Source organism: Oryctolagus cuniculus, chromosome 4 (assembly GCF_964237555.1).
Source record: "Oryctolagus cuniculus chromosome 4, mOryCun1.1, whole genome shotgun sequence".
Taxonomy (NCBI): Eukaryota; Metazoa; Chordata; class Mammalia; order Lagomorpha; family Leporidae; genus Oryctolagus; species Oryctolagus cuniculus.
In genome coordinates, this window is record NC_091435.1 from 28,608,352 (window position 1) to 28,622,597 (window position 14,246).

The 14,246-nt window shown below is 41.3% G+C and overlaps 1 protein-coding gene across 4 annotated transcripts in view; it reads right to left on the reverse strand.

Moving 5' to 3' along the window:
* CHODL (chondrolectin) overlaps nucleotides 1–14,246 on the reverse strand; it is a 55,278-nt gene that overhangs the window by 22,620 nt on the left and 18,412 nt on the right. Inside the window, exon 1 of one of the 4 annotated variants that reach the window (XR_011387758.1) lies at nucleotides 12,412–13,877. The exons of 1 other annotated variant lie outside the window; for it this stretch is intronic. Coding sequence is in view for 2 of the 3 variants with exons in the window: in XM_070071914.1 (XP_069928015.1) it covers nucleotides 12,412–12,490 (79 nt within the window). In the remaining variant the exon portion in view is untranslated. Of the gene's footprint in view, nucleotides 1–12,411; nucleotides 13,886–14,246 lie in introns of those variants that run through there. 2 more of the 4 variants (XM_070071914.1, XM_051819193.2) reach the window with 2 other exon arrangements.

Genomic DNA, 14,246 nt, shown 5'->3' on the forward strand with positions numbered 1-14,246 from the left:
AAGGGGCCGGCACTGTGACACAGTGGGCTAAGCCTCCGCATGTGGCACCGGAATCCCATATGAGCGCCTATCTGAGTTCTGGCTGCTCCTCCTCTGATCCAGCTCTCTGCTATGGCCTGGGAAAGCAGTGGAAGGTGCCCAAGTGCTTTGGCCCCTGCACCCACGTGGGAGACCCAGAAGAAGCTTCTGGCTCCTGGCTTCGAATTGGCTCAGCTCCAGCCATTTGCGGCCATCTGGGGAGTAACTAGCAGATGGAAGATCTTTCTCTCTGTCTCTGCCTTTCACTGTCTGTAACTCTACCTCTCAAATAAATAAATAAATCTTTAAAAAAAAAAAAAGACAGTTAAATGTTTAGCTCAAAACAGGTAAGCTGAGAAATCTTTAACAAAGTTAACATCAAATTATTTTTCTATTTATATGTTGAACTCATACTAAATAATAATCCTTTCTTCAAATTTAGCTAAAATGCTCTATTAGACTAAAGTTAGTTCCTTTATGTGTTTGAAAGCAATAATGTTGCATTTTGTAAGCCTATTCGCATTCACAATTCCATTAAATTTAAATCCAAACTAATTAAAGTTATCTTTTCCAATAGCTAATCTTTTTTTTTTTTATTTATTTTTTTTGACAGAGTGGACAGTGAGAGAGAGAGACAGAGAGAAAGGTCTTCCTTTTGCCGTTGGTTCACCCTCCAATGGCCGCCGCGGTCGGCACGCTGCGGCAGGTGCACCGCACTGATCCGATGGCAGGAGCCAGGTACTTCTCCTGGTCTCCCATGGGGTGCAGGGCCCAAGGACTTGGGCCATCCTCCACTGCACTCCCGGGCCACAGCAGAGAGCTGGCCTGGAAGAGGGGCAACCGGGACAGAATCTGGAGCCCCGACCGGGACTAGAACCGGGTGTGCCGGCGCCGCAAGGTGGAGGATTAGCCTAGTGAGCCGCGGCGCCGGCCTCCAATAGCTAATCTTAACAAACCATGGTCCTATTGTATTTTTTTAGGAATAAAGATTGAGAACAGGCTGGCACCACAGCTCACTAGGCTAATCCTCTGCCTGCGGCGCTGGCACCCCGGGTTCTAGTCCTGGACAGGGCACTGGATTCTGTCCCAGTGGAGGCAGTGGAGGATGGCACCGCATGGGAGACCAGGAGGAAGCACCTGGCTCCTGGCTTCGGACTGGCACAGCACACCAGCCATAAGCGGCCATTTTGGGGGTGAACCAACGGAAAAAATGAAGACCTTTCTCTCTGTCTCTCTCTCTCTCACTGTCTAACTCTGCCTGTGGGGGGCGGGGGGGAGACTGAGAACAAATATCTTATATTAATGAATAAGTAAAAAGAATATTCAGAATCTTAAGGGATATTTAAAATGTATTTTTTTTAATTTATACTGGTATCTTAAAGCCCTTTTAAATTACAGTGCACAATTTAACCACCTAGCCTGGTAAATACTGACTTTAAAAGTCACTACATATATTGTAAGTAAATGGTTAAAGATATACAGAACAATCAAAGCTTATTATGATTCTTAAGAGCTTTTTTTTTTTGACAGGCAGAGTGGACAGTGAGAGAGAGACAGAGAAAAAGGTCTTCCTTTTGCCGTTGGTTCACCCTCCAATGGTCACCACGGCCCGTGCGCTACGGCCGGCGCACCGCGCTGATCCGATGGCAGGAGCCAGGTGCTTCTCCTGGTCTCCCATGCGGTGCAGGGCCCAAGTACTTGGGCCATCCTCCACTGCCTTCCCCAGCCACAGCAGAGAGCTGGCCTGGAAGAGGGGCAACCAGGACAGAATCCGGCGCCCTGACCGGGACTAGAACCTGGTGTGCTGGCGCTGCAGGCGGAGGATTAGCCTAGTGAGCCGCGGCGCCGGCCCTTAAGAGCTCTTAATAACATATCACCTTTTTGTCAAACTTCACTGTTAATATATCACTAATTTCCATCTACTCCAACATCTGTGAAATCTTAAATGCACAGGCAATGAGTTTGGTTAAAATTTGACAACTGAATTCCACATACCCCTACAATGAAGTAAATTAATTTTTCTATTTATAGTAGCATGACTGCAAAGTTGCATGATAATATTAGGTTACCACAAATCCATCTATTTAAAGTTATATTACAGTGTACAGGAGTAAGTTAATTCTATCATTGATGAAATTCATGTTGTTTCATTGTTTACCCTATTTCAGCCCCAACGAGGTGGACAACATAGAAACAAGCTCTGGAATGGTCCTATGTTGGTTTTCTGTGTTGGTTTTCATCAATTTTTTTTTCCTTTGTTCAACTTTGATTTCCGGTCTCAACTTTAAAAACTGCCATGGGGCATGCATTTGCCCCAGCTATTAAGATGCTGGTTAAGATGCCCACATCCCCAAACAGCATACCTGAGTTTCAGTACCATCTCTGATCACAATTTCAGCTTCCTGCTGATATAGACCCTGAGAGGCATCAGGTAATATCTCAAGTGGTTAGGTCCCTATACCTACATGGGAGATCTAGATTGACTTTCCAACTTCTGACTTCAGCCTGACCCATCCTGAGTCATTTCCAGCATTTGGAAGGTGAACCAGTAGACAGGAGTTCTCTCTGTGTCTGTCTGACTCTTCATCTCTCTCAAATTAAACACACTCACTCACACACTCACACACACACACACACACAACAAAATCCCATAAAAACCAAAGCAAAACAACTCTGCCATGGATTCCTTTTCCCCAAACTGCTGTCCACAGTCTCCACTACTCTCTTAGTCACACTGACTTTACCTTAAATTTGGCCTTGGAAAACAAAATGTCAAACATTTTACATAAACTCAAATTACTTTATGCCAAGAAATTTAGACAAAGTTATGCTTTCTTAGAGTTCATCCGCATTATTCTTTTGTTTTTTTTTTTACAAGCAGAGTGGACAGTGAGAGAGAGACTGAGAGAAAGGTCTTCTTTTTTCCATTGGTTCACCCTCCAATGGCCGCCACGGCCGGCGCACCGCACTGATCCAAAGGCACTCCCATGGGGTGCAGGGCCCAAGCACTTGGGCCATCCTCCACTGCACTCCCGGGCCACAGCAGAGAGCTGGCCTGGAAGAGGGGCAACCGGGACAGAATCCGGCACCCCGACCGGGACTAGAACCCGGTGTGCCAGTGCCTCAAGGTGGAGGATTAGCCTAGTGAGCCGCAGTGCCTGCCCATCTGCATTATTCTTATTAGGTTTCAAAGGCCTTTTCTACTACAAAACTTCTTTGCAGCCTGTCAAGAAAAGTTATCAGTAGTGGGGAATTGGAGGTGTTGTTGTACTTAATCATTTAAGTAAATAAATAAATATAAATGAATATTCAATCTTTGTCCCTTTACGTACTGTGCATAACACCGAGCTAGTGCATCACATACTTTTCCTCTTACAATCGGCAATGAATGACCTAGGATGCCTACAGGCAGAGAGGAGCCGATGTCTGTGAAAGGCCATTAACCTCACAGCAGTGTTTGAGTGATAGACATTAAAAAGCCTGACACAAGTTCAGAAGAACCGACTGATAAAGTAGCAGCTTCAGCAATGGGAGAATGCCAGTCCCTCTGTCTCTGTGTTCTGGACCCAGAAGCAACACACTGAAAATTATGAACAGATCAAGACTGCCCAACATCATTGTTAATGAATAACAACATGTTAGTATGAATGACTACAGAAAGGAGTTAAAGAGACTTCAGAAGGACAAATTAGTCTGAAAATGAATAATCTTTCAGAAATGATCATGGAAGCCCCAATGGCTGACTGTAATACAGTTAATATATTTTACAAATTCATCCTAAGGGCAAGTGCTGCAGGTTAACACCCTGGCCTGAAGTGCCAGCATCCCATATGGGTGCCGGTTCAAGACTCGGCTACTCCACTTCTGATCCAGCTCTCTTCTTTAGCTTGGAAAAGCAGTAGAAGATGGCCCAAGTGTTTGGGCCCCTGCACTCATGTAGGAGACCCAGAGGAAGCTCCTGGCTCCTGGCTTTGGATTGGCGCAGCTCCGGCCACTGCAGCCGACTGAGGAGTGAACCAACAGATGGAAGATCTCTCTCTCTCTCTCTCTCTCTCTCTCTGCCTCTTCTTTTCTCTCAGTATAACTCTGACTTTCAAATAAATAAATAAATCTTTAAAAAAAATCATCCAAATACATTATTAGGTTTTATTATTATGTTTAATATAGTGATTCCTGTTAATATTCTGACAGTGTCATTCAGCCTATATTTTTATTCCTGCAATTTAGCAGCAAGTTCTCTTTCATCTTCATTTACTACATTCTCCATATCTTTGTAAGTCTCCAAATATATCTTAACTTCATTCCCTTGAGTTTTCAATTTGCTCAATTGTTCACTCTAAGATAATTTACTCAAGATTTGATTCCAGCACTTTTGAAATGTTAGATTTGTCTAACAAGATTGTTTGCAAGATGTCAAATTTTAAAAAGAATAAAACCTAATAGTCAAACTTTTAGTATAGCAATAATACCCAGGGTTCCCTGAATGTGGGCTGGCTTTGTTACATGCAAATACTTTTTACTCATTAAATGCCAGAATTCATTATCTTTGATACATTAAAAAAGTAAACACAACACAGATTTATACATGGGGAGGAAACAAAATTAGTGATGAGCATTAACTCATATATAAAATTAAAATGTAACTTTAAACTCATAAGGAAGATTCAAGTATCAGGCATGCAATCCTAATACCACTATGTTACACATAGTCTGTACACATAGAAATAATAATTTGGGGCTAGTACTGTGGCATAGCAAATAAGCTGCTTCCTGCAGTGCCAACATCCCATATGGGCATCGGTTCAAGTCTTGGCTGCTCCGCTTCCCATCCAGCTCCCTGCTAATATACCTGGGAAAGCAAGGGAGAAGCATTTGTCTCCTGGCTTTGGACTGGCCCAGCTCTGGCCATTGTGGTTATTTGGAGAGTGAACTAGCAGCTAGATCTCTTTATGTCTCTCCCTCTTTCTCTCTGTGACTCTGCCTTTCAAATAAATAAAATAAATCATTAAAAATAATAATAATAATTAAAGAAAAATATATGGGCAGAAATATATTTAACATAATTAACAAATAACACTGCAGTGGTCCTGTCTGCCAGCCAGGCTTTATACTCTCTGTGCCAGGCAATCTCTCTTTGTCTGTGCATAATAGAGTTGTCCATGGATCTTGGATAAGGGAATGGAGACCGTGATGCTGCACAGCAGGGGGAGTCTCGCAGTTCAGGACAGCAGCCAATTACAAACTGTAAGAGATACATTAGCTCCAAAGCATATTGATTGAATGGTAGCTGTGTCTGTGGATTTTGAACTTAAAAGTCAATAGCAGTTCAGATCTAGCAAAGCAGTTTTCAGGAAATCATAGTTACATTCCACAATTTCTTATGGTTTATGTAGAATCAGTTAAAGCTGACACTGTGAAGTTTTTTCTTTATATCTAATTATATTTTACTACTTATTCCATCTCATTGTGAAAATTTTGTCCATGTTGCAGAAAATTAGCAGAAGTATCAGCTATTGAACCTTTCACTGCCATTTCAGCTGATCCCATTTGGCTACTAGAGCAGTGGAACTCTAACAGCTGGGAAACAAATGCTGTCCTAATTCCCAGAAAAAGTCCTATTAATGCATGTCTTCTGGAAGCAACTTTCCCACCTCTGTAAGGCTAATCTTCCTTGAGAACAATTAGGACTAACCCCCTTCTCGTTCTGTGGGATCACATGGAGAATTTCCCTGTCTCTTTCTTTGAAATGTTATATTCAGATAGAATATTTCATCAACATTTTATATGACAGGTAAGTATTCTCAAAACCACAGAATAATTTTTACTGTACTAAAGTTAATTTATACCAACTATAAACTACTGTCATCATGCACGTGAAAACTCCCTTTGATTGTGGACTTATCCACATGACAGACAAAAGACGTTTCACCCAAGATTTTACAAACATACTGAGAAAAATGAAGTTTGAGATAATACCTTTGTGCCATTTTTGTTAACATATTCTGGATGTGTACCAGGAGCTAAAAAAATTTTAAGTGTTAACTGGTGCCATAGAGGATACAAGGCATGCAGTAAATTACTGCTTTCTGTGACCTTAAGACACTGACATTTCTCTTAACTGACAGGTCATGGATCCATAGACACAGGGAAATAGCAAAGCCCCCTATATCCTATATTAGGCTTTCTTTCTTTCTTCCTTTTTTTTTTTTTTTTGGAAAGACTGATTTATTTATTTGAAAGTTAAAGTTACACAGAGAGTCAGAGAGAGAGAGAGAGAGAGAGAGAGAGAGGTCTTCCATCCAATGGTTCACTCCCCAGTTGGCTGCAATGGTTGAGCTGCGCCGATCCGAATCAGGAGCTTCTTCCAGGTCTCCCATGCAGGTACAGGGGCCCAAGGACTTGAGCCATCTTCCACTGCTTTCCCAGGCCATAGCAGAGAGCTGGATCGGAAGTGGAGCAGCCGGGTCTCGAACCAGCGCCCATATGAGATGCCAGCACCACAGGCGGCGTCTTTTCCCACTACGCCACACCACCGGCCCCCCTTAGGCTTTCAAGAGCAAGCCAGAACAGGGACCCCTCCATTGGGAAAGAAAATAAAACATAGCCTTCACCCAGTGAAACACTGCCTAGGGCCCCTGCTCTAGAGTTGATAAACCCAATCCTTCCAAGCAGGCAGACCATAGACATGCAAATTGCTGCCCAAGGTCAACTATATTCTGTGCTCCAAGAAATGATTTTTGGTCAAACCAGACAGGTACAAAACCATATTCAGCATTTCTTGAATGAGGCTGGACAACTCCAGGACCAGGTCAAACAGGATTGGAATTTCTGGCCCAGCACTGGTTTATGGAAATCCTAGTTGTTCTCTCTCCTTGGCCCTATAGCTCCTGTACTCCTACTGCTTTTCTTTGGAACATATGTCTTTAATGCATTCATTTGTTCTGTCTCTAACAGAATACATGCCACCCAGCTCCAGATGGTCATGACACAGGGCTTGCAGCTTATCCTGTTGAATGACGTGACCAACCTGGTGGACCACACAAGACAATCTTTTCCTAGGCCACTCCCAAACACCACAGGATGGACAAACCCATAAGCACCTCTATGCCTATGTGTCAGCTCAAAGAAAACACGGAAGATGGATCTTTATCCATGTTACCCCCATAACACTATGGTTACTTCTCTTGAAGAGGAGTGTTAAGTAGCTACATAGACATTAGCCTATGTGTGTACAAAGAGCCAAAAAAAAAAAATGGGGTTTATTTTTAAGAAAAATAGAATTTTTGTATGAGAAAGGAAGCCTTGGGAACAGATCAACATTTACATGCCAAAAGTCTCTTTCTTGTTCCATAACCCTGTTGGGTGTCTTTTGTGTAATTAAATGAGGAAACAAATATAGTAACAAACCAATACTTACATATGACCACTTTTGTCCTGTCATTGTTCAATAGACTGGTTGAGTTCCATCCCTCTCCCTGGGAACAGCTCAGGGGAATCTCATCTGCCCTACACTACAGGAATTATTCGGTCCATTATGAAGTTCTTGGGGGAATTATTGGAAACTCATGCCCAAGAAACCCTCCACCGCACCATATTCCAGAAGGAACGGAGAGGAGAAACAGAGGGTACATACCAAAATCAATAAGTTCTCTAGTCCAAACGCAGACTGGGCTCTCAGTTCATTCCTGAGATGTCAGTCTAGGCATTACTAAAATTTACTAAAATGCTTACTTCTAAAAAATACAATTTACAAAATAAAAGGTATTTGAATATTTAAGTTTTTTTGTACTAAATTTTTATGGAACCATAAAAAGAAATATTCACTCCTATTAGTTTCGTATACTCCATATACACCCAGCTAAATATAAATGCACACATTTTTATTTAGATATACTAAAATAAACATACCTATCATCATCAAAGCTAAGATTCTGCTACCATTTTCCACAAATTGATGATTTTGTCTTTTTACTTAGTTATGGAAATTCCTGTGGAGGTAAATATTGGTAGAGCTTTAAAAGCTTTTGGCAACTATCTAAAAGCAAGGCCAAATTCCTGAGGTCTTTGTAAGTTTTTTTTTTCCCTTAATAAAAAGAATCTATGTTTTTGCTTTATTTTTCTTTATTTATTTTCTGTTTGAGTGATCAGTCAAGAAAGTAACAAAATTTTCCTTATGACTCATATTATAATCCTATATTATCAATATTATAGAAGCGCTAGCACAATACATGCCTTTGGGTTAATTAGAAAAAGATGGCCTCTTCTAGTGATTGATGCCAAAATACTTCCATTTAACTAGAAATCTACCTCTGCCTCTAGGAAGCCTTAGCTGTGGACAGGAGGCTTGCCAAGCTGAGCTCTCACCCCTATCCTCTTAGCAGGTACCTCTATGCAGGAGACAACCTACACAATGGTGTTCGAACCCGTTGACTTATCAAAGCAACCCTATTATATAGATGTTCTCATCCTATTTTTAAAATGAGACGATGACAGCAGAGAAAGGTTAAATAATTTCACCAAGTTCGCAGAGCTCACGTCTAAAGCCAGGGTTTGGGTTGTCTGGCTCTACAATCTATGCCTTTACTGACATTTCAATGTTGTTTCCACATATTCTCAAATAAAATAGAATAGCAAAATACTTCAGAAACAAAAGGATTGATTAATATATATGGTATTCCTGTTGCCCATATTATAACCATTAGTATTGATTAGTTATTAATTACTGAGTGTTTAATATATACAAGGAGCTGTGCACTGAGAGCTTATTTTCAAGTAGGTTTTGGACTTCCTGCTGCAGAATAATCAGATAAGAGTTAATATTTGAATGCCTTCTATCTCTTATCTTCAGACTATGTATGCCCTCATGAAATTTTTACCTAGCCCTTTCATATTTCAAATAAAATAAACTAGTCCCAGTTTGAATATTTTTCCAATTACAAAGAGTATAACTTAAGTCAAGTTGTTGTACTGTGTTAAAGCATCACTAATATGCTAAAGCAGTAGAAGGAAAGAATCTCACCTCAGAATTATACATATGTATCCAACTATAGGAATGCTCCCATAGAAAGCAGTTGTAAAGAGTAAAACATACTAGTAAGAGCATCTGCTGAACTTCCACTTTAGATCACTTTATATAAATGCTACTACTTTTCCAACTTTAATGTAATAGATATTTCCATCTTCAGGAAAAGTTATAAAAAACTATAAAATTATGACATCCATTAAGGAATAATGGTTATGATAAATGGGTAGTTTACTTAATGACTAGTAATAAGATTAATTTGTTCCTTTCTTGCCCAAGAGATACTTACAGTAATTGCATCCTTGAAATTGCACTGTCATCACTTTATGTTTTTGATGATGTCATGGAATAGTTCCATAGACTGGGATATGTTCAGCAGTTTTTCTTGTATTTCCCTTACTGTTATATTAATCTGGCCACCATCCATGAATCTGCCATATTTTATGATATTTGCAGAATAAAATTAGATATTTTAATCATAGTCTCCTAAATAAAATGTATAATGTTTAACTAATACATATTAAAATATTCTGGAGAAATTTGTAGGTGCCATGAAATATGCTTAATGACATTTTTCAGCATAAATAGTCTGGGGAATTACTGCCATGAGCACTAATAAGAAAAAGAGAAAGTGGGAGAAAAAGGAAACACATTACTTCACATTTAAAATATTTCAAAATATCACTTGCTCTTCAAATATATGCTCCCAACTTAGAGACCTTAATTTTGCACCTTTTTTGATATTTATCCATATTCTTAAGAGTAAAATATCATCTTTTTCCTGAAAATGTCACTATCTAGTAGTCACTTCATAAGCTTAGATGACTACAATGTCACAAATATTCTCTAGACATCTATGTGTACTAAGAAATCAGTGTAAGTCTAACCTCCTAAAAGTAGTTCCTGATTTAGTATAATAAATCAGTAAATACTCTGATTGGTATCATCATGGTTAAATATTTTTGCATATTCATGCATCAAAATAAGTACGGCCACTAAGCTACACTAATACTTTATTATCACCTCTTGGTTTACAATGATGAAGTTGTTTGAAATATTATTTCTTGAAAACTATTTCTGCTATATAATGCTCTGTACTTTTAAACAGGTCATGAAATTAAAAGCACTGGGAAACATCTTACTGAATATTAGAAAGTAGGAAAATAGAATTTCTGTGGAGAATTATTTTGTAAGTGTCTATTGGGCGGTAGAAGTGATTAGTTGAAAATACAACACAGAAATCACAAACTGTCTCATTAAAAGTTAACAAATAGAAAATGTATTACACATGATATATTTCTAATAATGGTTCCCAAAGAGACTGTTTCAGTCCTCAAACACTTGAGTAGAAATTTGACAGATGCTCCCTAGTGGTATGAAAAAGTTGACGTACCATTCAAAACTTAACATCCATCAAGCAGACTTCATTCTTGTTAGAAACAAAAATACCAGGCTTTAAGTTGCTCTGTGCCCAGGCATCAAGCTTGAAACAAATCTTAAAAAACTTATTTTTCAAAGGATAAAAGTCACAAATCAATTTATAGATGCTAAATTTCATCACAAATTTAATGGCCAAAAGCAATTAAATTATTCATAAGAAAAACAAAACTAAATAAGTGTCTTAACATCAAGTAAACATAATTTATGATAAGTCAAATAGATCAGGCTCAGTTAGTTAGAAATTTTCCAGATGCCATCTTCAAAACGCCGATACATTATAGGAAAACACAGCAAAAGCTTTGGAATAAATTATGAATAGAACACAAAATGAACTTTTCTTCAATAATTTGTTATGTTCTGCCTTACTTTAGATACTCTGGTTCTCCATGCAAATTTTAAGCATATAGACAAGAATATACTAAAAGGGTTTTTAGTCAATGAAATGTTTCTGTTTGTTTTAAAAAGTACCTTATATTCAAAGTATGGTCTCTGCTGTTCATTCATTTTCATCAAAAGCTGATAGACACAAAGGCAGTCAGATATATAATTCACACAATCAGATAAATCTATAAAATGAAATTTTCTTCATAGCAAAAAAGAGAGGAAAGGCATTGAGTGTCACAGTTTTTGTAACATCCTGAAAAAAAGCTGGGGGAGGGTGACCAGCAACCACACATTTAAGAATTCTATTCTGAAGATGTAGAACATCACAAATTCCTCGGGGGAAGATCAGTAACAATTAAGCTTAATATGCCAGTTTCTAAAGGTCAGGCTTCACAATTAAGTTGCTGTCATCTGTCCTCTATCTCTGCATCCAGTGACACCTGTTGTACAGATGTGAAAAGGACTACTGATGCCTTTTATGTTAAAAAGAAAAAAAAGTCTTTCGCTCTTAAAAATATACCTACATAGATGCAACAGAGATTGCTTGAATGAGTACAGCAAGGGATGTCAAGCATGGTAGCTAGGTTCAACCCCCATGTAAGGCCATTTCGGATTCAGCACCATTTAAGAATCTACAGTACGGTGAGAAGTATTGTTATGCCCTTAAAACTGTATATATGAAACACATGAAATTTGTCCCTTTATATAAATTTTTAAAAAGTGAAAGAATCTACATCCTTAGAAGGCATACTTGCTTAACAATAGAACAGTGGATGTTGAAAAGGAAAAATTACAGGAAACACTGGGAGGCGTGCCAATTTTGATCCACTTCCACTACACTGATAAGATCCAACTGTGCACCTACTGTGTGCACCAATCACACCACAGCCCAATTCCAGCTGACTGTGTTCTGAGAAGTCCCCAACCTGGAGAGAGGTGTGAAAAGGAAAGGCGTCTTCGCCCAATGAGCGGTTCCCTATTCTTTGCCAGACCTGCAGAGAACAAAGGCTGTATTCCCAGGCAAGCGTGAGCGACCCACAGAGAACGGGTCTGCTCTCAGGAATCACCCTCCTGACGACAAAGCAGAGACTGAAGTCCGGCCAGACCGACACGGGGGTGGCATTTCTGCAGCCCCCCTCCCCCCTTCTGTCTCTGGGCTCCATCTGCCTCCGCTCCACCCCACCATCAGTTTTGCAGGTGCCCAGCTCTGCCTTGTGATCAACTCTCCAAAAAAAAAAAAAAAAAGAAAGAAAGAAAGAAAGAAAAAAAGAAGAGGAAGAAAAGTGGAGTTCATTCTTACCGCAGCCGCAAAGGAGGCATTCTGGAAACAAACCAAAAAAACAAACAAACAAAAAACAAAAACCAAGCAAACAAAAACAAACTTTTATCTATGGGTGTTTGGGAAGAGTAAGTTCCCTTTATCCCTGTTTCCCTACCCGGAACAGGTTTCCCATCCCTAGAGGGCCTGCCCCGAAGACAGGCTGCCCCGTGGCCCACCCACGGTCCCGGATCGCGCTTCTCCGCCCGGCGAGTGGCCCCTGACTCACCGCTCACCACCCGGCGGCCGAGGGCTCGGTTGCCGCAGAGCAGCGCGGCGCCCAGCAGCAGCGAGACCACGCGGATCATCGCGGGGCGGCAGCAGCAGCAGGTGTCGTGTGACGGGGAAGGCGGCCTCGGTCTGCGGCTCAGCCTGCGACTCTAACCCTGCAGCCTCCCTCCCTGCTTTCCGCAGGGCCCTACTTCTGCAGGCGCGGCCCCGCTGCCCGGCCCCCTGCACGCATCGCTGTCGGTGCGGACCCGCCTCTGGGCGCGCTGGTGCCGCGCGCGAGTGTGCCCTGTTACAGCGCGCACAACTTCGCTGAGGCGCTCTAGGACCAGAGGATGGGAGTTAAGGGACTCCTGTGCCCGGGCCAGGGGTGAAGCAGGAGCTCCGGCGTGGCTCCCACCGTTCCCCTCCGCTTCCCTCCCTGGCCTCTAGCGATTGAGGGGCTGAGCCGGTGCACCTCGTCCCGACTCCTTGAGCAGCAGCAGCGGCTCTGCGCTGGAGGCGCGGTCTTATATACTTACATCCGAGGGTCCAGCCCCTTGCTAGTAATAATTTTTAACCACTTCGTCTCTCCGGCCAAGTGCAGCATCCCGGCCCCTCCCCTTGGAAACTGGAGCCACTTTGAAAGCAGTCCAGTCAACAGTTCCACCTCCTCCCTTCTCCTTCTCCTCCGGTCTGCTCTTTCCCTTCTCTCCCAGGCTTGATGCTGGTGTAAAACGTGACAGCTTTGCTATTAAACTCTGGCAAAAGTTGGATCCATTTGGTTTTCTCAAAGATGAATGTCCACGGGGATGCCAAGTTGCGGAGGCTTTCTTGTTTGTGCGCTAAATTGCTTGATCGTATGTATTGCTAGATTCAGGGTACTGGCCACTATTTAAGATGGATTGGCGGATTGGGAGCCAAAACCTGTTCAGTGAATTATATAATGTGGCAGCTTTTTTTTCCCTGCCGAGGTTTTGCAAATAGATTATTTCCAAGCAGGTTGCTTGACTAAATTGCCACTGGAGCAAATTGAAGAGAATATTGGAAGCATGATTTTTCCCAACTGATTTCAAGCTCAGTATTTGCAACTCCAGCGAAAACCATCAACACAAAATGAATATTATGAATTTTTGGGAATATCCTGGATATGAAACTTCTATATTTCTTTGCAATCATCTACTAATATCCTATGGTACACATTAGAATTGAAGTTCATTTTGAAACCTACAATCACACTTATCCACAACCTAATCTGTTCTTTCTTGTAACAGTACACCCAAGGACTATTAAATCTAGTGTCATGGAGTATTGGAAAGAAATTTCCAAAAGTTTTATCTCTATCTAGTCCATGGCTTGACCCCGAAAATATTCATGTTGTTGGGGGCCGGTTCCGTGGCTCACTTGGTTAATCCTCTGCCTGCGGCGCCGGGTTTTAGTCCCGGTTGCTCCTCTTCCAGTCCAGCTCTCTGCTGTGGTCCGGAAGGTAGTGGAGGATGGCCCAAGTGCTTGGCCCTGCACCCACATGGGAGACCAGGAGGAGGCGCCTGGCTCCTGGCTTTGGATCGGCGGTATCGGCCATTTGGGGGGTGAACCAACGGAAGGAAGACCTTTCTCTGTCTCTCTCTATGTCTCTCTCTCATTATCTGTAATTCTACCTGTCAAGTAAATTAAAAAAGAAAAGAAAAGAAAATACTCACATTGTGACCCTCACAATAATTTGTTTGTTCCCCTTTTGCTACTCTAAATGCACTAGAATATGTTAAATGAAATCTTTTTTACTTAATAGCTAGTACACTTTCCTCCAACTGCTCACTATCTTTGGATTTTATAAGCCACAAGCACACTCCAAACGCC